Source organism: Oryctolagus cuniculus, chromosome 7 (genome assembly GCF_051225735.1).
Source record: "Oryctolagus cuniculus isolate XC-2025 breed Fujian yellow rabbit chromosome 7, ASM5122573v1, whole genome shotgun sequence".
Taxonomy (NCBI): Eukaryota; Metazoa; Chordata; class Mammalia; order Lagomorpha; family Leporidae; genus Oryctolagus; species Oryctolagus cuniculus.
Window position 1 is genome coordinate 82,024,492 of NC_142873.1, and position 26,924 is coordinate 82,051,415.

Genomic DNA, 26,924 nt, shown 5'->3' on the forward strand with positions numbered 1-26,924 from the left:
TGCTGACTTTGTTAAATGCTAAACATTGTCTCTTAATTGGGGATTTAAAGCATGGAGTTTTTCCATTTTATAGCTCCAAGAAGAAATGCTCACGGAAGGATTTAACAAGAATGCTGAGGCATTAAATAAAGAGATAAATCGGCTAAAGCAAGAGATTGAAGCAACTAAGAATCAGGGATCCTCATGGTTTTCATGGTTTCTTGATACCGTGGGCACTGTATTCACCATCGTATTACCTGGCCCCGCTAAGCTGCTTGGTTTGGCGATGCGATTTATCAGTTCACAAATTAAATAGGCTGAGAATTCCTGGTAAGGAAATTATAAAATATGGCTTCTTTTGATTTAATAGCATTACACTGTGGCTCATTGTAAAATATGTGCATTATTCTTAACAATTTGTTTAACAGAAGTGTAAAAGAAATTTAGAATTGTAATGAGCTATGGCTATTATTATTATATTAGGATATATCTTCCTTATCTAAGGAAGTTATCATTATCATACTAAGAATGAACCTTCCTCTTTCATTTTATTTTTATGATTTTGTAAATGTTTTAAAGATTGGGGCCAGTGCTGTGGCACAATGGGTTAATGCCCTGGCCTGAAGTGCCGTAAGATGAAAAGAGAAATATTTTTATAAAAAAAGAATGGGCATTTGGCCTAGCTGTGAAATAATGATATGCAACGTGTGTATATTTGTATGACTGAAATTTAGAATGTAATACTTACATGAATATATTACTGTCAAATTTGGATAAATATACAACATAAACTAGTCTTCATGGACAAAACAGGAAGGGATAAGAACAATGGAGAAATGACGGGATAATTGACTTTAATCCTATGTTCTTCTATGATGTTTACTAAAACTAAATCTGAAATGATAATACAAGGATGGGACAGTCCCCATGACAGATAACAGTACTGCATGCTACTAGACAGCATAATTCAGATCAATGGGAAAAGTTTGCAGTTCATTTTTTAATTTTTTAAAGATTTTATTTATTTATTAGGGAGAGTTACAGAGAGAGGGAGAGACAGAGAGAAAGTTCTTCTATCCACTGGTTTATTCCCCAAATGGCCGTAATGGCCAAAACTGAACCCATCTGAAGCCAGGAGCCAGGAGTATATTCCAGGTATCCCACATGGGTGCAGGGTCCCAAACACTTGGACCATCTTCCACTGCTTTTACAGGCCATAAGTAGAGAGCTGGATGAGAAGAGAAGTAGCTGGGACACGAGCCAGTGCCCTTATTGGATGCCGGCACCACAGGTGGAGGCTTAGCCTAACACACCACAGTGCTGGCCCTGCAGTTTATTTTTAAATAGTTTATGGAAATACTGAATATATACCAACAATGAATATTAGGTTACAAATAAATGAGTTTTTTGTCATGTGAACACACTGATAATTATCACCCGAGTTAAGAACAAAACATGATAGGAGGTTTTCAGTAAGGATTTAAGAAACTCATAAACTGCACTAATTGAATGTTTATGCTGTTGTCTATTGTTTCTAATGCTTTAAGTCTGTCCCCTTCAATTAAGGTATAACAAGTATTTTTTTATTTAAATGGATATGGCATTCTGTTGATAGCAGCTTCATCTTCAATGTTATCTTGTTCTTTTTAAAAATGAGTAAACTGGGTGAGCTCAAGGCCCTGGGTTGAGATACCTGTATCTCATATAGGAGTACCCAGGTTCAAGTTCCAGTTTCATTATCAATTACAGCTTCCTATTAAAAACACATGGTGGAGGACCGGCACTGTGGCTCACTTGGTTAATCCTCTGCCCGTGGCGCCGGCATCCCATATGGGTGCCGGGTTCTAGTCCCAGTTGCTCCTCTTCCAGTCTATCTCTCTTCTGTGGCCCAGGAAGGCAGTGGACGATGTCCCAAGTTCTTGGTCCCCTGCACCCTCATGGGAGACCAGGAAGAAGCACCTGGCTCCTGGCTTCGGATTGGTGCAGCGCCGGCTGTAGCGACCATTTGAGGAGTGAACCAATGGAAGGAAGACCTTTCTCTCTGTCTCTCTCTCACTGTCTATAACTCTACCTGTCAAATAAAAAAATTAAAAAAAAAACACACACACACAGTGAAAAGCAACAGTTTATAACCCAATTAATTGGGTCCCTGTCATCCACATGGATGACATAGATTGGGTTTCTAAACTCTGCCTCCAGCTTGACCCATCCCCAAATTGTTGTTGGCATTTAGCATCCTGTTTCTTAAATAAATTAATGAAGAATTTTAAAGATTGTAAATAATACAATACTTTCACAGAAAATAAATAAACTACTGAAGTTTTGGCAGCGTTGTACATACAAAGTTTTAAAAGTATCAGTGATTCCCCATTCTTCCACCCAAGATTCACTGTAAATAAGATGTTTATGTTTGCTTCCATTTTGGCAAAATTTATGTTGCTCTTATTGGGGATCTTTTCAAACTGTTGTATTATCCTTGTTAGTGTGTTATCCATAAACTAGATCTGTCTCAGACACATTATAACAAGTTAATATGGCTTTATTTGTGTGCAAAAAATTGAGATCATGAACATTTTGAAGATCTATCATACACATCATAATTTCAAGAAACATAGGCTTCCTCATGTAATTTTTTTTGTGTCAAATGGGATATGTTCACTGACAGATTCCAACATATTTTGCTGTTCTACAAAGTTAAGAATCCCAAACTTGATAAACTTCAATTCAGATCCAAGATGGCTGAATAGGGCACAGACACATTGACGCTGGGCTGACTTCAGCTGATCTGGAATATGAGTAGAATAAAGGACCACATTTCCAGGGATCTCACTGATGGGAATTTTTGACAGAAAAGTGACAATACAATGAAGACTGCAACAAGAAGAAAGAAGACAGATACACTGCAGTGGCCTGCCTTCTTGTAAGTGAGTCACCATCTAACCAAGTCAACTTGGAAGAAAATGCTCTGTGCTTTTCTCTTTATTTTGTCTGATCGAGTTATTTCAGATGTCTTGTCCTCAAGGTCAGAAATACTCTTCTCCATTTGATCCATTCTGCTCTTAAAGCTCTCAATCATATTTTTATTTCATTGATTGAAAATTTCATACCCAAAATAAGAAAGTCTATGTGAAATATGGAATACTATTATACAAAAAATATTCATATTTCAGGTATTCCTGAGGGAGAAGAAAGGAAAAAGGTTTTGAGAACCCGCTAAACAAAATAATATTTGAAAATGTTCGAGATCTTGAAAGAGATATAGAAATCCAGGTACAAGAAGGTTAATTGTCCCAAGCAAACTTGACCCAAAAAAATATTTTCCAAGGGATATAATAGTACAATTGTCAAAAGTTAAGGTCAAGTAGAGAATCTTAAAGACATTAAGAGGAAAAGCATCAAGTTACATATATAAACAAAAACCAACTTGATAAACATCAGACTTCTCAGGGGAAGTCCCTACAGGCAGAGGAGAGTGGGACAATATATTCAAGGTCTTAAAAGAAAAAACATTCCAACCAAGATTATTATATACAGCAAAGCTATCCTTTAAAAGTGGAGGATAAATAAGGAATTTCCACATAAGCAAAAACTGAGAGAATTCACTCTTACCACTCCTTTATAAGAAATTCTGAAGTAAGTCCTGAACTAAACATCATGGAAACACATGACATCACCAAATTCACTAACAAGCAGGTATAATAAGTATCTGATCATCAAAATGACAGATGTTAGGCCTTTTCTAGTAATACTAACCTTGAATATAAATGAACTAAACATTCTAACTGGAAGACTTAGATTGGCTGAGTTGATTAAAAAATCAATATCCCACTTATGCTGCCTACAAGAAACTCACTTCACAAATAAAGATGTATATAGACATAAAGTGAATAACTGGAAAAATATAAAGCAGACAAATAGAAATAAAAAACAAGCAGGAATAGCTATTCTGATATCAGATAAAAGACTTTAAAACAAAAACTGTAAAAAGAGTTAAAGAATGACATTACATTTAGATAGAAGGTTTGATTCAGCAAGAAGACAAAACAATCAATATATATGCACTCAACACAAAACCATCCAGATATATAAATAAATACTACTAGACCTAAATAGAGAGATAGAGCCCAACACAATAATGTGAATGACTTCAGCATCCCACTGTCATCAATAGACAGATCATCCAGACATAAAATCCATGAAGATGCATCAGAGTTAAAGCATACTATTGAGCAAATGGACCTTAAGGACATTTCACCCGAAAACTGCAGAATATACATTCTTCTCATTGGCACATGGAACATTTTATAGGCTAGATGACATATTAGGCCATGAAATAAGTCTCAGTTCTTTAAAAATTGAAATCATACTATATGTCTTTTCAGAACAAAAAGGAATAAAACTAGAAATCAACAATAAAAATAACAATAGAACACTCATAAATACCTGGAAATTAAGCAACATGATACTACTGAGTGATCATTGAGTCACTGATGAAATTAAAAATGAAAAAAACTTTCTCAAAATAAATGCAAATGAATACACAACATAGCAAAACCTAAGAGATGCAATATTAAGAGAGAAGTTTATAGCATTATGTGCTTACATTAAAAAAAGAAATGTCTTAAATTAAAGATCTAATGATGCATCTCAAAGACTTTGCAAAACAAGAATAAACCAAACTCTAAGTCAGCAGGTGACCAGAAATAATAAGGATTAGGGCAGAAACAAATGAAATTGAAACAAACAACAAATCTAAAAGCTCAACATAACAATAAGCTGCTATTTTGAGAAGATAAAGAAAATAAACAACGAGCTAGACTAGCAAAGAAAAAAGAGAAAAACTCAGATAAATACAATTAGAAATAATAAAGAAAACATTCAATCAACACCAATGAAATACAAATTATCATAAGAAACTACTTTGAAACACTGTATGCTAATAAACTGAAAAACCTCAAAGAAATGGATACAGGTGACTGACCAAGATTAAATCAAGAAGATATAGACAATCTAAATAGACCCATAGGAAGCAATGAAATTGAAGCACTAATCAAAAGTCTTCCATCGAGGAAAAGTAAGGAAAGTAAGGCTTTACTACTGAATCATACAAAACATTCAAAGAGGAAAAAACTGATATTTTTCAAACTATTCCAAAATATTGAATAGGATGGAACTCTTGCCAAACTTTTTTATGAGGCCAGCATCACTTTGATACCAAAATCGAACCACCAAGACATAACACAAAAAGAAAAGTACAGACCTTTATTCTTTATGAAGATATATGCAAACATTCTCAACAAAATACTAGCAAATTGTATCAAGAACCACATCAGAAAGATCATGCATCATGATCATGTGGGATTTACACCACAAATGCAAGTGTGGCTCAACATTCATAAATCAATAAACATCATAAATCACATCAACAGAATGAAAAACAAAAAGAATATAGTCATTTCAATAGAAGCAGAAAAAATAATTGATAAGATTCAATGACTTTCATGATAAAAAAAAAACCTCCAAAACTAGGTAGATAAGTAACATACCTCAAAATTATAAAGGCTATATATGACAAAACAACAGCCAATATCATAGTGAATAGAGAAAAGTTGAAAGCATTTCCTCTCAGACCTGGAACAGAGCAAGGATATCCAATTTAACTGCTGTCATTCAATGTAGTACTGGAAGCTTTAGCAAGAGCAATTAGGGACGAGACAGAAATGAAGGGCATCAAAACTGGAGAAGAGGAAGTCGAAGCATCCATACTTGCAGATGACAAAGTTGTATGTGGAAAAACCTACAGTTTAAATAGAATTTATAAGACAATTCAGTAAAATTGTAGGTTATAGAAGAGACACACAAAAAACAGTTGCATTTTATATGCTAATGATGAACTCACTGAAAGAAAGATCAAGAAGTTCCATTCTGCTATAGACTACATGCCCCATAATTTCTTTATCCTGTCTACTGTTGATGGGCATTTGGGTTGGATCCAGGTCGTAGCTATTGTGAATTGAGCTGCAATAAACATTAATGTGCAGACAGCTTGTTTGTTTGCCAATTTCATTTCCTTTGGGTAAATTCCAAGGAGTGGGATGGCTGGGTTGCATGGTAGGGTTATATTCAGGTTTCTGAGGAATCTCCAGACTGACTTCCATAGTGGCTTAACCAATTTGCATTCCCACCCACAGTGGGTTAGTGTCCCTTTTCCCCCACATCCTCTCCAGCATCTATTGTTGGTAGATTTCTGAATGTGAGCCATTCTAACTGGGGTGAGGTGAAACCTCATTGTGGTTTTGATTTGCATTTCCCTGATTGCTAGCGATCTTGAACATTTTTTCATGTGTCTGTTGGCCATTTGGATTTCCTCTTTTGAAAAATGTCTATTGAGGTCCTTGGCCCATCTCTTAAGTAGGTTGTTTGTTTTGATGTTGTGGAGTTTCTTGATTTCTTTGTAGATTCTGGTGATCAACCCTTTATCAGTTGCATAGATTGCAAATATATTTTCCCATTCTGTCGGTTGTCTCTTCACTTTCCTGACTGTTTCTTTTGCAGTACAGAAACTTCTCAATTTGATGCAATCCCAAATGTTAATTTTGGCTTTGACTGCCTGTGCTTCTGGGGTGTTTTCCAAGAAGTCTTTGCAAGTACCTATATCTTGCAGGGTTTCTCCAATGCTCTCTAATAATTTGATGGTGTCAGGTCGTAGATTTAAGTCTTTAATCCATGTTGAGTGAATTTTTGTGTAAGGTGAAAGGTAGGGGTCCTGCTTCATGATTCTGCATGTGGAAATCCAATTTTCCCAGCACCATTTATTGAATAGACTGTCCTTACTCCAGGGATTGGTTTTGGATCCTTGATCAAATATGAGTTGGCTGTAGATGTTTGGATTGATTTCTGGTGTTTCAATTCTGTTCCATTGGTCTATCCATCTGTTTCTGTACCATGCTGTTTTGATTACAACTGCCCTGTAGTATGTCCTGAAATCTGGTATTGTGATGCCTCCGGCTTTGTTTTTGTTGTACAAGATTGCTTTAGCTATTTGAGGTCTCCTGTGTCTCCATATGAATTTCAACATCATTTTTTCCAGATCTGAGAAGAAGGTCTTCGGTATCTTGATTGGTATTGCCTTGAATCTATAAATTGCTTTTGGGAGAATGGACATTTTGATGATATTGATTCTTCCAATCCATGAGCATGGAAGATTTTTCCATTTCTTGGTATCCTCTTCTATTTCTTTCTTTAAGATTTTGTAATTTTCATTGTAGAGATCTTTAACGTCCTTGGTTAAGTTTATTCCAAGGTATCTGATTGTTTTTGTAGCTATTGTGAATGGGATTTGTCGCTCCCCCTCTTTGTGGAGGAGCAACACAGGACCCTGCGCTGTTCTTTCTGTCTGCTCGGCCCTCCCCAGGTTTGCTGCTGGTTCTTCCCGGGTTGGCTACTATCCCTTCCACCTCCGTGGAAGGGCAGTTCCCCCTGGCCACATTCCCCACTTCCGCAGGGGAGCGGCACACCGCCGGCCGGCTCTTCTCGGGGGCTGCACAGGTGTTCCCTTAGATGTTCCCCATAGATGTTCCCCGGTGCATGCCGTCTCTCTCCTCCTTTATAGTCCTCCTCCGCCAATCCTAACTCGGCTGCCCACACGCCGAGTACGCTGCTCTCCTCCAATCAGGAGCAAGTCCTACTGTTTATTGGTTGAACTGGAGGCAGCTGTGCGGAAGCTGTTTACTTCTCTCCCAGCGCCATATTGTGGGAGAGCAGATGCATAGAATAAGTCTTAATTCCAGTAACAGTCTAGTCCGAGTTGCTCCCCACAGGATTGATCTTAGAAGTTCTTCCTCAGCCATGGCATTGCCTGTGTATACAAAGGCTGTTGATTTTTGTGCATTGATTTTATACCCTGCTACTTTGCCAAAATCTTCTATGAGTTCCAATAATCTCTTAGTAGAGTTCTTTGGGTCCCCTAAATAAAGAATCATATCATCTGCAAAGAGGGATAGTTTGAGTTCTTCCTTCCCAATTTGTATCCCTTTAATTTCTTTTTCTTGCCTAATAGCTCTGGCTAGAACCTTCAGAACTATATTGAATAGCAGTGGTGAGAGTGGGCATCCCTGTCTGGTACCAGATCTCAGTGGAAATGCTTCCAACTTTTCCCCATTCAATAGGATGTTGGCTGTGGGTTTTTCATAGATTGCTTTGATTGTATTGAGGAATGTTCCTTCCAAACCCAGTTTGCTTAGAATTCTCATCATTTAAGGGTGTTGTATTTTATCAAATGCTTTCTCGGCATCTATTGAGATAATCATATGGTTTTTCTTGTGCAGTCTGTTAGTGTGGTGTATCACATTGATTGATTTGCGTACATTGTACCATCCCTGCATACCAGGGATAAATCCCACTTGGTCTGGGTGGATGATCTTTCTGATGTGTTGTTACATTCTATTGGCCAGAATTTTATTGAGGATTTTTGTATCTATGTTCATGAGGGATATTGGTCTGTAATTCTCTTTCAATGCTGCATCTTTTTCCGGCTTAGGAATTTAGTGCTGAAACTTAACTGAAAAGTGATCACTGTTAAATATAAGAGTGGGAATAAGAGAGGGAAGAGATGTGCAATGTGGGACATGCTCAAGCTGACTTACCTCAACGGTAGAGTTAGAAACATACCAAGGGATTCGAATTCAATCCCGTCAAGGTGGCATGTACCAATGCCATCTCACTAGTCCCAGTGATCAATTTCTGTTCACAATTGATCATAATGATAGGACTAAGAACCAAAGGGATCACATAAACAAGAATAGTGTCTGCAAATACTAGCTGATAGAATAAAAAAGGGAGAGAACGATCCAACATGGGAAGTGAGATACACAGCAGACCCATAGAATGGCAGATGTCCTAAACAGCACTCCAGCCTCAGAATCAGCCCTTAAGGCATGCGGATCCGGCTGAAAAGCACATGAGAGTATTTCAGGCATGGAAAGCCAAGACACTCTGGGGAAAAAAAAAAAAAAACCTAAATGAAAGCTCTCTGTGAGTGAGATCCCAGTGGAAAGAACTGGTCATCAAAGAAGGAGGTATCTTTCTCTGAAGGGAGGAGAGAACTTCCACTTTGACCATGGCCTTGTCTAAATATGATCAGAGTCGGTGAACTCAGGGGGCTTCCATAGCCTTGGCAGCTCATGACAAGAGCCTAGGGTGATTACTGATGCCATAAACAAGAGTGTCAATTTGTTAAGTCAACAATAGGAGTCACTGTGCACTTACTCTTCATGTAGGATCTTTGTCCTTAGTGTGCTGTACATTGAGATTTAATGCTATAACTAGTACTCAAGCAGTATTTTTCACTTTATGTTTCTGTGTGGGAGCAAACTGTTGAAATCTTTACTTAATGTATGCTAAACTGATCTGTATATAAAGAGAATCGAAAATGAATCTTGATGTGAATGGAAGGGGAGAGGGAGTGGGAAAGGGGAGGGTTGCGGGTTGGAGGGACATTATGGGGGGGAAGCCATTGTAATCCATAAGCTGTACTTTGGAAATTTATATTCATTAAATAAAAGTTAAAAAAATTAAAAAAAAAGAAGTTCCATTCACAATAGCCACAAAAAATCAAATATTTAGGAATAAATTTAACCAAGATGTGAAAGATCTGTACAATTAATTTTTTTAAAAAAAAGATTTATTTGAAAGTCAGAGTTGCACAGAGAGAGAAGGAGAAAGAGAGAGGGGGGATGGGAGAGAGAGAATATCTTCCATCTGCTGGTTTACTCCTCAATTGGCCACAACAGGTGTACCTGAGCCAATCTGAAGCCAAGAGCCAGGAGCTTCTTCTGGGTTTCCCATGTGGTTATAGGGCCCCAAGGACTTGGGCATCTTCCACTGCTTTGCCAGCATCCATATGGGATGCCGGAACTGCAGGCAGCAGCTTAACCTGCTACACCACAGTGCTGGCCCCTTTGTTTATTTATATTTTTAAATATTTATTTATTTATTTGGAAGTCAGAGTTACACCGAGAGAGGAGAGCCAGATGAAATTATCAAACATTGATGAAAGACATCATCAAGGCCCCCCAAAAAGGAGATATTCCTTGTTAATAGATTGGAGAAATCAGTATCATTATTAGGTGTGTGCTACTTAAGGCAATCTACAGAGTCAATGAAATCCCTATAACAATACTAATGACATTCTTGACAGAATTAGAAAAAAAGTTCCTAAAATTCATGTGGAATTTTAGAAATTCTAGGAATTTCCTAGAATAGGAAACATGATCCTGAGGGGAAAAATATCAAGGTGGAGGCATCACAACATCTGACTTCAAAGAATACTACAAAGCTATAGTATTTAGTTATAACATAAAAATACATAGATTAATGGAACAGAATAGAAAGCCCAGAAATTAATTCATGTACATACAGCCCACTGATTTTTGGCAAAGGTGCTCAGTCAATATAGTGGAGTAAGAATAATCTCTAAAAATAAAAGGTAATTACAAAACTGGATGTGTCTCTGTGTGTGTCTGTGTCTGTGTGTCTATGTGTAGAAGAATGATATTAGATCCATACTTCTTACTATATACAAAAATCAAATCAAGATGAACAGAAGACCTAAATTTTAAGACCTGAGAATGTAGGGGAAACACTCTGAGACATTGGTATATGGGAAGACTTCTTGGACAGGACCCCCAAAGTATAGGCAACAAAATCAAAACTCAACAAATGGGATTATATCAAACTCAGAAGCTTTTGTCAGAAAAGTAAGTGATCAATATAGTGAAGAGACATCCAACTGAATGAGAAAATATATTGGCAAACTACCTATCTGACAAAAGATTAATATACAGAATATACTAGCAACTTAAAAAACTCAACGGCAACAACAATAAAACTCATAATCAATCCAGTTAAGAAATAAGAAATAGGCAAATGACTTCAACAGAGAGTTCTGAAAATAAGAAATACATATGTCCAACAAATATATGTAAAGAATGTTTAACATCACTAGCTATCAGGGAAATGAAAATCAAACCAGGGTGAGATAGCAACTTACCCCTATCAAAATGGCTAATATCCATGACAAAGAATAACAAGTGCTGATGAGGATATGGAGAAAGGGGAAGGCTTACACACGGTGGGTGGGAATATAAATTAGTGCAACTACTGCCTAAAATAGTGTTGCAATTTCTAAAAAAATGAGAAGTAGACTTACCATATAATCCACCAATCCCAATACTGGGTATATATCCAGAAGACGAGCACATTTAATTAAAGAGATACCAGCACCACCATGTTTATAGCAGCACTGTTCACAATAGCCAAAATTTGAAATCAACCAAGGTGTCCATCATCAGACAGATGGAAAAAGGTAATAAATATATAAACAATGGAATATTATTCAGCTATAGGAAAGAAATAAAATCTACCATTTGTATCAAAATGGATGCAACTGGAGAACATAATGTTAAGTGAAGTAAAGCAAAGACAAAAATCACATGCTTTCCCTTAAATGTGGAAGATAAAATTTAAAATAATAAATAAAAAAGCAAAAGCAAAAAGTGAGAAATGCCTGCATGTATCAGTATTTCTGTAAATACTGTTTTGTAAAACTTTGTTTTATACTTAGTCAAACCAATGGTTAAGAATGTTATAGTACCAAAATGTTAATGATCTGTGATTGCTTTAAAATTTACTGTATATGGGTCAAATGATCATTTGTTCATTCAATTATTTATAGCCATTGCTGTATTCTCACAAACTAGGATCCTTTTGCCTTTATTTGGTAAAATTCTTATTTGGTGAAGAAATAAGCCTTTTTACTATAATGTAATTTTTTTTTTTTTTTTTTTTTTTTTTTTTTTTGGACAGGCAGAGTGGACAGTGAGAGAGAGAGACAGAGACAAAGGTCTTCCTTTGCCGTTGGGTCACCCTCCAATGGCCGCTGCGGCTGGTATGCTGCGGCCGGTGCACCATGCTGATCCGATGGCAGGAGCCAGGTGCTTCTCCTGGTCTTCCATGGGGTGCAGGGCCCAAGCACTTGGGCCATCCTCCACTGCATTCCCTGGCCACAGCAGAGAGCTGGCCTGGAAGAGGGGCAACCGGGACAGAATCCAGTGTCCCGACCGGGACTAGAACCCGGTGTGCTGGCGCCGCTAGGTGGAGGATTAGCCTAGTGAGCTGTGGTGCCGGCCAACTATAATGTAAATTTAAAATATATTAAAAACTAAAGGAAGGAAGGAAGGAAGGAAAAGGAAGAAAGGAAGGAAGGAAGGAAAAGAAAGAAAGAAAGAAAGAAAGAAAGAAAGAAAGAAAGAAAGAAAGAAAGAAAGAAAGAAAGAAAGAAAGAAAGAGAAAGAAAGAAAGAGAAAGAAAGAAGGAAGGAAGGAAGGAAGGAAGGAAGGAAGGAAGGAAGGAAGGAAGGAATTATTTTGGTAGAAAGTGTATTCGTCAATATTTCAACACCATAACTAAAATAAGTGAGAGGAATCACTTAGAATTCTTTAATTTTTAAATTAACTTATTTTTCAAAGATTTATTCATTTATTTAGAAAGGCAGAGATGCAGAGAGGGAGAGACAAACAAAGAGAGATCTTCCAAATAGAGATAAGTGGGAGATAGGCCAAGCAGAATTCAGCAGCCTGGAGTTTCATCTGGGTCTCCCATGTGGGTACCGGGGCCCAAGCACCTGGGCCATCTTACAATGTTACACTGTTTTCTTAGGTCATTAAGATGGAGCTGGAGCAGAAGTGGAGCAGACAGGACACTAACAATTGCCCATATAGAATGCTGGCATTGCAGGTGTCTTCTTTACCTGGTTTTACCCACTTTGCAACAATGCCTGCCCCAGGAGAAGGGTTTTTATGCCTTACACTTTGGAAGTTCACAGTCCAAGACTGGGCAGCCTTACTGGTTCAGGCACCAGGTGAGGTTCGAGGATCACAGAGGGATAATTGCCTGGTGAGCCAAGAATCAAAAGAATAAAGCCAGGTTAAACTCTCTTTAAAAAATCAACCTTTCATGACAGCTGAATTCCAAGGTAAGCTCCCAATACCTAAACTCTCCCACTAAGCTTATCCTGGAAACCATAAATTGGTCAAGTCACCATCCTCATTCATCAACAATTATGATTAATCCATTAAGCATGAGAGAACCAAACCCTTAAGAGATTAACAGAAACCTTTTTATGTTATCACACTTTAAGACATAATTACTTTAAAGTGGTGTATTTGTAAACTTTGATCTAAATCCCCCTTTAGTTAAGCCATGATTGAGCTGGACTCCCTGATGCTCTTGGATCACTGGGCACTCTGTGTTTTACACTGTCCTTGACATTCTCAGGGGCTCTCTTGAACTTTACCTTGGTCCTTTGCATACACATGTGTAGAAGATATGTGGCCATTGGCAGGTATCAGATTATTTGGGTAATAAGAGTATCCTTGGTGGTTGTGTAGGGAAAGAGGGCTCTTGAGTTGGGGTCAAAAAAAAGAGTGGACTTGGGGTGCATTCCAGGATTTTAAACCTCTCCCTTGAAAAACAAAACTGAAGGAAACACAGTTTAAATAGACCAAAAAAAGAGTAGTGGTATGATATATAAGATATGGAAAACACTAACCAATTATCAATCTCTTCTGTGCTCCTAAACAGAGGCAGGGGAGTAAATCCAAACAGGACCCCTACTGCATGCACTAGTGAGGGGCCAGTACATCACAGATAATGGGGAGGGAGAAGAAACAGAAGAGACCAGCCCACCTGGGGCAAGGGACTCCCAGCCATGGGGGGCCCCTTCTCTGTGCTGGGGGCTTTTGTTGCTTATCAAAGATGAGTTCAGTCAGTGCTTTGCTTTTGTATTCTCTCTGTAGGACTTTTCCCTTTATTTCTATATTGAGCAAGAGGTCCACAGACAAGGGGAAGCAACTCCTCAGCCAGGACAGGACAGTTGGAAATCAGGAAGCCAAACTTCCCACAGCCACAAATTTGAACTGAGGTTTTGCAATACAATGAAAAATCCCTATATCAGATTCCATGCTGTGTGTTCATTGACTGTAGCAAGGAGACAAGAACTTTTAAAAGCCTGCCTGCCCCTGGGGAGGTCTGCTGGGTGAAATGGGAGTCACAGTGGGGTTCTGTCGGGAATGCTGGTCTGGGTGTTAAAGAAGGCAGGAGTCTCTGCACTGGGCATACGGAGAACAACAAGTTCTACCCTGGCACTCAGCACAGCTGGCAGAGGCTACTGGGCCAGCAGTTGCCTATGCCTTGTTCCTTTAAGGAGTTCTATCCTATTCACATCTTCTTACCCTTCCCATATTGTTAACCCCACTGACTTCATTATTTATACCATCTCTTAACACAACTAACAAATGTTTTGTTATCCATTCAGAGGACGCTATTCTGCAAACTCTCCAGGTGATTATTCTAGTTAGGAGCAAATCTAGTGTTCACTAATCACCCCATGATTGAAAATTGGGATCACCATCTACATACACACAGCACACTGCTGAGATGTTCTGAAATGTGTTAAGCAAATTATCACACAAATACATTAATAATAGCCCCAATTCCAGTCTGCTCGTGTCATTCAGTTATTTCCCTCTGATATATCAGCAAGAGAAAGTATTTCTTTTTTTTAAGATTTATTTATTTATTTTAGAGGCAGATTTACAGACAAAGAGAGGGAGAGACAGAGATAGAGGTCTTCTATCTGCTGCTTCATTCCTCAGTTGGCCGCCAAAAGCCTGAGCTAGGCTGATCCTAAGTCAAGAGGCAGCAGGTTCATCCTTGTCTCCCACATGGGTACAGGGGCTCAAGCACTTGGGCCATCTTCTACTGACTTTCCCAGCCATTAGCAGGGAGCTGGAATGGAAGTGGAGCAGGCAGAACTCAAACCAGAGCATGTGTGGGATGTTGGCATCACAAGTAGAGGCTTAACCTACTATGCCACAGCACCAGCCTGAAAGTGTTTCTTCTGTCTTTTGCAACTCTGTCATAATCTAGCTTTTATCCAAGCCTATAGACAAAACCATCCCTCATTCCAAAAGGCCCTTTCCATCTAAATTTTCCTTATATGAATAGTTCTTCTGTGCCCAGTGAACCCTAATACAACAGTGCCTTGCCTATAGCAGGTGCTTATGAAACATATGTGTAACAATAAATGGCCAGTTGAAAACAAACACCCAATAAATAAGTTATCTAGAAATGATTTCTTTAAATAAATGTTTTTTTCTTAAAATGGAAAACTCTCCACAGTCATGTATGTGCACTTCTATAATTATAAAAATAGTTTATACTCATGAACTGACATTCATGACTCACAGAAAATAAGGAAAAAATCATTAATCCACTCAATGAGAGAGCAACACCTTTAATTTTGAAGTATTGTGGTCTATACAAATTACAGATTTATAAGCATAGCCCTCAAAACTGATATGCTCAATGTTAAATCACTCTGAGCCAATGTTTCCAGTTATATACAGGAACAGATTTGCTTACTCTGGAAAGGGGTTTGATGGTAAGCAGGAAGTTCCGTTATTCCATAAACATTCACCAAAGTGTCCAGTTGTTCCTGGACCATGTTTTGGTGACCGAAGTAAACAATAGATTTGATTGGTCAGAAGAATAGGCACCTGATTTCTGAGCATTCGTTCCTTCATTTGTTCCTTTTCAAAGAAACCATTCCTGCTTTCCCTATCATTTTCATTTGTGAAAGGATATAAAGTTTCAATCTGTGTCCCGAAATAGATACTAGAGTTCAGCTTCCTGGAAAAGCTGCAGATGGCTTTACTTCTTGTGATTTAAAAACACTGACAGTCTGTTCATCAAAGCCTCTGAAAGAACTGTGTTTTTCAAAATCTGATCATTTACAGCTAAATGGATGAATCTGGGAAATATCACACTTAATGAAATAAGCCAGTCCCAAAGGGATAAATATAATATGTTCTCCCTGATCTGTGACAACTAAAGAGCACCCAAAAGGAAAGCTGTAGAAGTGAAACAGACACTATGAGAAGCAATTACTTGAACAGCCATTGTCCTAACTGTCGAGGCACACTTTATTATTTCACTTTATCTATATTTTATTCTTTTTTTCCTCTACTTATTACTATTGGCTGAACTCCTTACTTAACATAGAATTAATCATAGATATATTAAGTCAATTGAAAATAGATCCCAGTTAAAAATAAGAGTGGGAATGAGAAAGGGAGGAGCTGTACAGATCAGCACACATTCCCACAGACTTACCCCTAAGGGTGAAGCTAAAAATTTGTCATGGAACTCCAAATCCCACTTAGCTTGGTGGCACTAATCCCATCTTATGTGATAAAGTGATCATATTAAGTATGGAATTGATCATATACATAGGACCATCAATCAAAGGGATCACATAAATAAGACCAAGTGCCTGGTAATCACAATAGATAAATTTACAAAGGAGAGAAAGTTCCAACGTGGGAAGCAGTCCTCACAGCAGACTCATAGAATGGCAAACACCCTAAACAGCGCTCTGACCTCAGAATCAGCCCAAAAGGCCTGACTGAAAACACCATGAGAGCGTTACAGGCATGAAAAGCCAAGACATATTGGTAAAAACAGTTCTGCATGGAGGGTCTCTGTGAGCGAGACCCCAGTGGAAAGAAGGGGTATCAAAGAAGGATGTGCTTTCCTCTGAAGGGAGAACTTCCACTTTGCATATGGCTCTGTCTAAAAACTGAAGGAGTTTGTGAACTCAAAAGGCTTCCATAGCCTTGGCAGGTCATGTCAACAGCCTTGAGTGGTCACTGACATAAAAAATAAGAACGTTAATTGTTAAATCAACAAGAGGAGTCACTCCGCACTTACTCCCCCTGTTGGGCCTCTGTCCTTAATGAGGTATACTATGAGAATTATTGGTAAAATGTGTCTTCAAACTGTACTTTATATTTTGTTTGTTTGTGTGGGTGCAAATAGTTGAAATCTCTTCTTAGTAAAGAGCTGGTCCTCTGTTTAAAAAGTCAATTAAAAATGAATCCTAATGGAAAAATGGAACTGGAGAGGGAATGGGAGGGGGGATGGGAGTGTGGGTGGAAGGAGGAATTGAGGAAAGAAACACTAGATTCCTAAAAGCTGTACACATGAAGATTTGTATTCATTACTAAAAACCTTCACAAGAAAACTGTGTTTTTGCATCATGCTTAAAGTAGCCCATAGGGTCCAAATGCTGCCAGACAACCATGATCTAAAAGAGCCAACCATTCTGCCTTTGACCTCAGACCTCAGGTTTGAAGGCTGCTGGCAACACAACAGGGACCAACATCAGCAGAGTCATTTGAAAAAAAAGGGAGATTGAAAAGCAAACAGAGTTAGAATAGAGGGAAAAGATCCAGGACAAGAGGATTCAGTATAAGGCACCAAATAAGAATACGTCACTTCAGGCCAGAGCTGCACAGGTTTCCCATCTTTAATATCCAAATAAATCCTGCAAGGTAAGGGAAGACAGGTCCTCGAGGCAGATGTCTGCTGTATTTCCTATGGCTGTGCTTTGTGGTATACGTGTAGCACCCTAACGCTCCGTTTCTACTGTGTCTACTGGGGACCTGCAGTGCAGGTGAGAGAGGGAGACACTGCTGATGTAGTGCCCAGATCCCAGAGGCTTGAACTAACCAGCAGCAGGGAGTGACCATACCTGCAGAAATTTTCTTACTCCCTCAGCTCTTCCACAGGCCCCATGTGCAAACAGCTCGGTGCTCACTCCTGGGTTGGGTGCTGCTGTCCCCTCTGGCACAGTATTGATGGACAGCTCGCCTCTGCCCACCTCAAACACTGAAGTCTGTCACCTTTGAATATGTGAACGCTGTGACATCTAAGGAATGGAAAGAATTGTCCTTTTCAGTGGGAACCTAGAAGGTCCGGAGTGGGCGCTCCCAGGGAAAACTGAGACACATTCTTCAGCTTACCTGAGCCACCCTCCCAGGGCCTGGGAGGTGTGAAGGGGCCCTTTCTGAGGCCTGCCTGGAACACAGGGTGCTTGCCTGTGTCTCCTCAGCAACTCCCAGCAGCAGCCAGGGTGGGCGCCCCCTCCAGCAGCCCCTTGCCAAGCATTTCCGGATTGCATCTCAGAGGACACAGCGCTTGTCCCTGCCAGGCCTTGGGCAAGCCCCTGGACCTCTTCTCCGGGGGCAGTCAGCTAGCCCAGGAGTGTGCGGTGTAACCCAGGCGATGCCTGCGGTGGCCACCAGAGATGTGGCAAAGATGCTGTTGTCTGAGTGAAGGGAGGCCATTTGGACACAGACACAGGGGCTTCAGCTGGGAGAAGCAGGGGCAGAGGTTCAGAAACTGGCAGGCAGCCTGGACCTCCCTGGAACCGCATTCCACAAACCAGGAAAAACTTAGCAAGTGTGGTTTCGATTTCGATTCTCCTTCTACTGACTCTTAGTTGAAAGGTGAGGTGTGGCTTATTTTCGTCTCATCAAGAGTGTTTACCAGGAGCCAGACCGGGAGCAGAGCCCTAAAGGTGAGCCTGGGCAGCAGAGAACTTGGCCTTGACTGGGGCGCCCTGGCCGGTGAGTGCGCGGCAGTGCTTGGTCGTCCTTGCCCCTTCCCTTCACTGACAGCGACCACCACGGATTCCAGCTTAGGCTCTGCGCGGGCAGCTGGCGCGGGCGGGGCGGCGGGAGGACAGAGTCCAAGACCTTAGCTTGTGGCCCGCGGAGGCTTTCTCCCGGAGGCCCCGCGTCTCTGCCTGGGCCAAAGGTCTTGCCCCGACTCCCCGGTATGCGCTGAACCTACCGGGGTTCCACCTGAGGCTGCAGCAAAAGTTCCAGAGCGGGGCTTGGAGGAATGGATCCCACCCCCCTTTACCTAAAGGGCCGCAGAGACCCACCTTCAGCCCCCTGCGGAGGCGCTGCTCTGGTTCACTTCCTGCAACCCTGCTTCTCTGCTCACTCCTTTCCTAGCTGCCTGCCCCCTTCTGTGCATTTGGAGAAACTCAAAGATTCCCACCTTAGACAATTCTAATCTCTAAGTTTGACTTTTCTATATCAGTGACAATTTTGTAAAAAAAACAGAGAACCTAATTCTTGCTTTGGGCGTTCTCAGAATACTTTGCATTAAAGAAACTAAGAAAAATTTAGAAACTAAAAAAAAAAAAATTCTTTCCCCAAACTATTATTTACTTTGAGTTAAAAAAAAATCCTGTAGTTCATTTTGTTTTGTGCATAGCAATGAATAGCTCTTGTTTCACTTCCCAAATTCTGCTCCCATCTACCTACAAAGCCATCTACCTACAAAAAAAAAAAAAAAAAGAGAGAGAAATTGTATAGTTAAAGGTTCTTAAAAAACAACTTGCTCGTTTTTTTTTTTAACAGATATCCATGATGTTTATGATTTCTTGGTAATTTTCATCTTAAATTACAAATTGGAATATATTAATGCATTTTCTATAGATTTATTAATTTATATATTTGGCAGGTAGAGTTTACAGACAGCGAGAAGGAGAGACAGAGAGAAAGGTCTTCCTTCTGTTGGTTCACCCCACAAATGGCCACTATGGCCATCGCTGTGCAGATCCGAAGCCGGGAGCCAGCAGCCTCCTTCTGGTCTCCCATGCAGGTGAAGGGGCCCGAACACCTGCTATCCCAGGCCACAGCAGAGAGCTGGACTGGAAGAGGAGCAACCGGGACTAGAACCCGATGCCGCAGGCTGAGGATTAACCAAGTGCGCCATGGCGCCGGCCCATATATTAATACATTTTAACTTGCTTGTTGTAGGAAGAAAATATTATCCCTGAAAATTTAAAAATATTTTCACCGAGGTTCTGTTTTTCTCAGCATCACATGAATGAATCGGGCAGTCATCATTGCTTTCCTGTAACACTGATAAGAAAGTCTACGCTTACAAAGGTGAAGTCCATTTCCAGGCAATGGGTGTTTGAACCCTAAGGTTGCATCCTGGCAGTCCAAGAGCAGCATCTGTGCTGTGACATCCCGGGACAGCTCTGGGTTCCTGTTGCCTGACCCATTCTCTCTCTTCACCAGGATGAGGGATTCTGTCATAGCTAGGCAGATCCCAGATACCCTGGCTCCTGCATCTCTTCCCCATCACTGACAGCCAGTATCTGTTTATCCCAATTACAGGAATTCCTAGTCCCAGTATTTATCCAGTTATTCCAATCCTTCATCTTTCGTGCTCATGCCACACGAGTCACTGAACCGGACCTCATCGAGGTCTGGGATCCAATTCACTGGGAGACTCTCAGGGATTTCCAAAATATATACTCAATCCCCAACCCTCCCCATTCTTATTCTCTGTATATTTTCTTCTGAGAACTTATCATACTTAACCTGCTTTCTTTTCCTTATTTCCTCTGTGTATTATCTGTCTCCCCTCACTAGGGAGAGCTCCAAGAGACAGGAATTGATATCAATTCAGCTCACTGCCTAACACTGAGCACTTAGAACAAGGCCCAGTAAATAGCAAGTACTCATGAAATATTTGGGAAATTAATGATAGACACAACTTTTCTGAGATGTCTACAATCTTTTTCTGAGCACTCTTCTTTTCCTTCATGTCATAATCTGTCTCTATTTACCCCCAAAATATTATATTAGTGTTCTTAAGGTACTGACATTAGCAGTTTGCCTTTCTTGTTCTATTCTAATAGAACCAAGGCAGAGTTTTTAGAGATCTTGTAGAAACCATAAGACATTGTTCATGAGGCATGTGTCCTAGGCCTTGACATGCTGGAGGAAAGATTTTTCCTTTAGAGATACAGAACACAGCAAATTGGCATACATATTCCACAAGCGGAAACCCTATATACATTTTTGTCAAATAAATACTAGCTATGACTTCAGGATCTTATTTTCTAATAAATGAATTTTCTGGGTTATAGGTTACCATGGCAACTGAATTCACCATGAAGGCCCCCGTGTGTCTAGTCGAAAATAGGAAAGAGCAAATGATAGTGAATCCCAAAGCACTGGAGATTCTTAACCAGATATCTCAACCTGTAGTAGTAGTGGCCATTGTGGGATTGTATCGTACAGGAAAATCCTACCTCATGAATCGCCTTGCTGGACAGAAACATGGTGAGTGTGGGCCTGGGACAAGGGTCATTTACTTGGCACCAGTGACAACACATGCTGATAACACCTTGTCTAGTGTCACTTTAAAGAAGAGCATGACTCCCCCCCCCCAAAAAAAAAAAAAACCATCTAATTCTCACTTCCTAAGTTTTACCTCAACCACGTGTCCAGTGAATCTCATTCTTTGGTCCATTAATGAAGAATTCACCAACCCTTTCAAAAGATCCACTCCACTTCATTTTCTTTGCATTTTTACTATTTATTTATATTTATTTGAAGAGCAGAGAGACAGAGAGACAGACAGAGATCTTTCATCTTCTGGTTCACTTCCAAATGCCCTCAACAGCTAGGGCTGAGGGAGGCCAGAAGCACTTAGAAGCCTATCCAGGAATCACAGGTGCCTGGCGTTCCACAATATGTGCTAGTAAAGAATTTATCAGAAACAGAGGTGGAACTTGAACCTAGCCACTTTGATATGTACTAAATTTGTCCCAAATTGCGTCTTACCCATTGTTCCAACCACCTGTTGGTCACCTTAATCCCTTCCACTATAATGCCTAGGAGGTGAGGTGCAGTAATTACTTCCTTTTTCTTCTTATATCCATTTTTCCATAAGCTATATATTTAGTTCAAATTGCACATAAAATTGTAAAAGTTTTAAAAAGTAAATATTCAGGAGCATGCATAGTAGAGTTACTGTATATCCAATACTAAAATTGAGCTACAATGCCTTCTATTTTGCTTCATGCCATCATAAGTTTTTCCCCTTCTCTTTCCACTTTAAACATATTGCAAAATGTAAACCAATACATATAGAAGAATATATAACATACATATGTACATAAAGTTAATAAAGATAAAGTGAATGGTGCGTAATCAGTATCAAGAAATAAAACTTTATCACCATCAAATGGTCCAAATAATACCCCCTTACACTCTCACTATTCATCAAAATATTCATCAATATTTTGGTATCTCAGGCACACTCCTTCCACTTTTGCTTTTTAAAAAAATAGTCTTACAGCCTATTGTATACACTCTAACATCAGTACACTTTGGCGTTTCTTTTGGTACTTTATATACAAGGAATTATAGTGTTTGTAGTCTTGGGTATCTTTCATCTTTCTCTTAGCAAAAGCTTTAAGAATCCTTTACATATGATATATATAATGACAACTTACTTATTTATGCTATGATACTTTGTGCCATTGTCTGAGAATACTACACCCTATTTATCCATTTGTTGTTAATGAACATTGGTATTATTTCTAGCTATTATCATTCATGCATGAGGCTGTCATGAATGTTCTTGTATTTATATTCTGGTGAATATGTACAAATCTTCCCTTTACAAAATATCCAGGAATGCAATTGGAGAATCATAGATAATGTGTGTCTTCAGTCTTTTCTGATAATATTAAATTTCTTTCTGTGCAATTTCTGTGCTTTTTAATAGCAATGGACAATAATACATATACTACATAAGTTTAGTAACATGAGACAAATTTAAAATTTTGGCTTATCTCTAGACTGTGTAGTTATATACTATTTATCTCATGATGACTGAATGTGAGCATGTTTTCACATTGATTTGCCATTTGTATTTCCTGGCTTATGAAATTTCTTTTTTTCCCCTACCAGTTCTCTCTTTGGTTTTACTGACATTTGGGACAATGTGGTTGTTCTTCTATTTGTTGTTTCTATTGTAAAAATTATGCAAAAATTTCTCCCCTAATAACTGACTTCCTGCCTGGCTCAACATCATTAAGGACTGAACTTCATTCAACTGAATTGTGAAGATCCTGAATTGCTTTCCATCTCTGTCTCTCTCACATACTCTTTCCCTCAATTGCTCCCTCCCAACCTTCCTCTCACCTTTTTCTTTTTCCTCTCTTATTCCTTCTCCCCTTTTTACTTCCAATCTTCCATTGACTCCTAAGTAATTCTCATTAATTTTCTCTTAGAGACATTCTTCATCATCAGTTGGTAGAATACACTTTAATTTGTTGGAATTCCATATGCTTTTTTTAACTTTTATTTAGTAAATATAAATTTCCAAAGTACAGTTTATGGATTATGATGGCTCCCCCACCCATAACTTCCCTCCCACTCGCACCCCTCCCATCTCCTGCTCCCTCTCCCAGTCCATTCACATCAAGATTCATTTTCAATTAGGTTTATATACAGAAGATCAATTTAGTATATATTAAGTAAAGATTTCATCAGTTTGCACCCACATAGAAACACAAAGTGTAAAATACTGTTTCAGTACTAGTTATAGCATTATTTCACATTGGACAACATATTAAGGACAGATCCCACATGAGAAGTAAATACACAGTGACTCCATCTGTTGACTTAACAATTTGACACTCTTGTTTATGGCGTCAGTAATCTCCCTAGGCTCTAGTCATCAGTTGCCACGGCTATGGAAGCCTGTTGAGTTTGTCGATTTCGATCTTATTCAGACAGGGTCATAGTCAAAGTGGAAGTTCTCTCCTCCCTTCAGAGAAAGGTACTTCCTTCTTTGATGGCCCCATTCTTTCCACTGGGATCTCACTCGCAGAGATCTTTCATATAGGTTTTTTTTTTTTTTTTTTTTTTTTTTTTTTTTTTTTTTTTTTTTCCCAGAGTGTCTTGGCTTTCCATGCCTAAAATACTCTCATGGGCTCTTCAGCCAGATCCGAATGCCTTAAGGGCTGATTCTGAGGCCAGAGTGCTATTTAGGACATCTGCCATTCTATGAGTCTGCTGTGTATCCCACTTCCCATGTTGGATCGTTCTCTCCCTTTTTGATTCTTCTATCGGTTAGTATTAGCAGACACTAGTCTTGTTTGTGTGATCCCTTTGACTCTTAGACCTATCAGTGTGATTAATTGTGAACTGAAATTGATCACTTGGACTACTGAGATGGCATTGGTTTATGCCACCTTGATGGGATTGAATTGGAATCCCGTGGCACATTTCTAACGCCACCATTTGGAGCAAGTCCAATTGAGCACGTCCCAAATTGTACATCTTCTCCCTCTCTTATTCCCACTCTTATATTTAACAGGGATCACTTTTCAGTTAAAATTTGAACACCTAAGAATGGGTTAATTACAGAGTTCAACCAATAGTACTAGAACAAAAAAAAAATACTAAAATGGATAAAGTATTACATTGTACATCAACAGTCAGGACAAGGGCTGATCAAGTCACTGTTTCTCATAGTGTTCATTTCACTTCAACAGGTTTCCCCTTTGGTGCTCAGTTAGTTGTCACCAATCAGGGAGAATATATGATATTTGTCCCTTTGGGACTGGCTTAATTCACTCAGCATGATGTTTTCCAGATTCCTCCATTTTGTTGCAAATGACCGGATTTCATTGTTTGCTGTTTTTTTTTTTTTACTGCTGTATAGTATTCTATAGAGTACATGTCCCATATGATAGAGTTGATAACTGTAAGAGACAGATATCAGAATTAAAGGATCAACAACATTGTTCTTATTGTTCACTCATGACATACTTAAATAGCAATATAGCAAATTCTCTGTACTCTACTAAGAGAGTCTGTGGTTCAAAAGGCTTTAAACATCTGAACTGTCCTGGTCCAGGTTCATAAGCAGAAACAGATCACTATTTCTCTCTCTTACTCTGTGACTCTTTGTGTATGTGTGTGAGTGAGTGCGTGTGTGTTTGTGTGTTTATAGGAAGGAACTTCAGAAAGGATATAGAATATAGAACTAAAAGGTAAGTTACTTTTGGTGCACAATTTTTCAAATTCTTGTGATTGAGATTCTTCAAAATGTTCATGGAACTTGTGTATTATGAAAAATGTGAAGAGACTTAAACACTCAAATTCTTTTATCATATGGAGGAAACATTGGCCTAAGACAGATGGTCAAAATGCTGCTGGGCAGAAAATACCATCCACTGGTTCCTGGGCATGAACCTCAAATCATCTCCTTCTGGGCGTCAGCCTGTGGAAAGCAGGGCCAACAGGACTCACAGCTCTGTGCTGCTTTCCCTTAACTTACATCTCCCTCCTGAGGATAATGACACAGGACTCATAATTAGCTTGAAGAAGAGAAAAGAATACAAAGCTGAAGGGGAAGAGAAAGGAGTGAGAAAAACACAAACCCTAATGTGTAGAATAAGTTGTGGCAGGAAACGGACAATCTTCTGGCAGGAAACGGACAATCAATTCAAAAATAATCGAGGAGAGTTCCATGGAGGGATCTCCCGGGGACTGTGTGGGGTAAAGAGAGACACTGCAGCATCAGAGAGCACCAGGGAAGGGCAATGACAATGTCCGGGTGGGCGTCATCATCCCTCCAGCCTGAAGAGACAGGCAAGAGTTGATGCCAGATCATGGTCAAGACCACACCACTGGATGCAGCCACATGAAGGGAGGACTGAGGCCCAGCAAGGTGGAAGCAGAAGCAACATGTGCCTGCCTTCCTGTCTCCTGTGAGGCTTCCCACTGATGGAACCCTAAGAGAAGCTGGGAGGCAGGAGAGCTCTTTAGTGTCAGATAAGATGACGTGGGGTAGTAGACTTCTACCAGCTCTACCAAGAGATGTAGTTTGAGTCTTTTAAAGAAAAAACATTTCTTTAGAAGATAATATATATATGATTAATATATAATCATATATTATACAATTTTATGTGATTATATAAGCTTGTTATATGTAATGATTATATTATGATACATATTTATACAATTATATATATGTATATATATACATAATTTGTTTTCAGAGAATGCCTATTTTCCTGACCTAGCCTGTATTCCTACAGGTTTAATGAATATAACCCCTGGCCACCCGTGTCAGCCTGCTCTCAGGGTTTTTTAATTGTCCTCTTCCCTTCAGGCTTCCCTCTGGGCTCCACCATAGAATCTGAAACCAAGGGCATCTGGATGTGGTGCGTGCCCCACCCCTCCAAGCCAAACCACACCCTGGTCCTCCTGGACACTGAGGGCCTGGGCGATGTGGAAAAGGTAAGCCAGACAATGTTCTCTGCCCTCAACTGTGCTCTTACAGTTTAACTGGCACATCACTTCACTTTCTCTGCCACATTTCTCTAAACTGCAAATCCAACAATGAGCCAGGAAGTTAAAAATCTGTTTCTTCAGACTACCTTAGTAGCCTCAAGCACTTTGATATGTGATGAAGAGAGATGTGGAAAAGGTAAGGTCCAGAATGTTCTCTACTCTCACCTGTGCTCTTACATTTTAATTTGCCATATCACTTCACTTTTTCTGACACATTTCTCTTAATTGCAAATCCAATAATGAGCAATGAGGTTAAATTCTGTTTCTTTAAACTACCTTAGTAGCCTCAAGCACTTTGATATATGATGAAGAGAGATTCTTCTTACTTTTAATGCGAGAGCAAATATTTAAATTAATGATATGAATGAACAAGTTAGTTCCAGGACTCTGCACTAAGTACTAAAGATAAAATTGTAAATAAGGTAATGGGTCTTGCCTACTTGGAGAGACTACAACACAATCTACCCAGAGTAGCATCAGTGCAAAAAGTGGGAAACCAATCTAATCATTTGAGTTAGCAAGAGCTTCCTGAGAAAGCTCTATTCCATTAGATCAATAGAATCTACAAAAAAATGGGAGGTTGATTGAGTCAGAAATAATGACTATGAAAATAAGGCCTCTGTGAAGAAATTTAGTTATATCATCTTTAGAAAAACTTCTGTTTATTATTAGATTTTTAATCCCAATCTCTCAGCTTTGAAGATGAATTCTTTGCTGACTTCTTTGTAACATGAACTGTTCAAAACCACCCCCAACGTGTAATGGGTGATTTTATGCATTTATCTTTATAGTTTCAGGGGCAATCAATATTTTCACTTTATTTATGAGTCTCAGTCTAAATTACAAGAAGCA

The 26,924-nt window shown here is 39.3% G+C and overlaps 3 protein-coding genes across 21 annotated transcripts in view; all 3 read left to right on the top strand.

The window, feature by feature from the left end:
* The window catches only part of LOC100346726 (guanylate-binding protein 7), a 29,667-nt gene extending 24,847 nt beyond the window's left edge, over window positions 1–4,820 (top strand). For 5 of the 16 annotated variants that reach the window (XM_089300420.1, XM_089300423.1, XM_089300422.1 and 2 more), the window contains one exon: window positions 74–3,879. In XM_089300420.1, the coding sequence (XP_089156546.1) occupies window positions 74–295 (222 nt within the window). In that variant the 3' untranslated portion in view covers window positions 296–3,879. Of the gene's footprint in view, window positions 1–73 lie in introns of all 16 variants that reach the window. The other 11 variants (XM_070078117.2, XM_089300424.1, XM_089300418.1 and 8 more) reach the window with 6 other exon arrangements.
* A 13,507-nt stretch (window positions 4,821–18,327) lies between these two features.
* Window positions 18,328–26,924, top strand: part of LOC100346985 (guanylate-binding protein 7) — a 144,718-nt gene continuing 136,121 nt past the window's right edge. The window contains exon 1 of one of the 2 annotated variants that reach the window (XM_070078099.2): window positions 18,328–18,460. The gene's annotated coding sequence lies outside the window, so the exon portion shown is untranslated. Of the gene's footprint in view, window positions 18,510–26,924 lie in introns of both variants that reach the window. The other variant, XM_089300429.1, reaches the window with a different exon arrangement.
* The window catches only part of LOC149125629 (guanylate-binding protein 4-like), a 29,757-nt gene continuing 21,161 nt past the window's right edge, over window positions 18,329–26,924 (top strand). For 2 of the 3 annotated variants that reach the window (XR_016210943.1, XM_089300426.1), the window contains exons 1-3: window positions 18,372–18,509; window positions 20,840–21,035; window positions 25,891–26,018. Coding sequence is in view for 2 of the 3 variants with exons in the window: in XM_089300426.1 (XP_089156552.1) it covers window positions 20,846–21,035; window positions 25,891–26,018 (318 nt within the window). In the remaining variant the exon portion in view is untranslated. Of the gene's footprint in view, window positions 18,510–20,839; window positions 21,036–25,890; window positions 26,019–26,924 lie in introns of all 3 variants that reach the window. The other variant, XM_089300427.1, reaches the window with a different exon arrangement.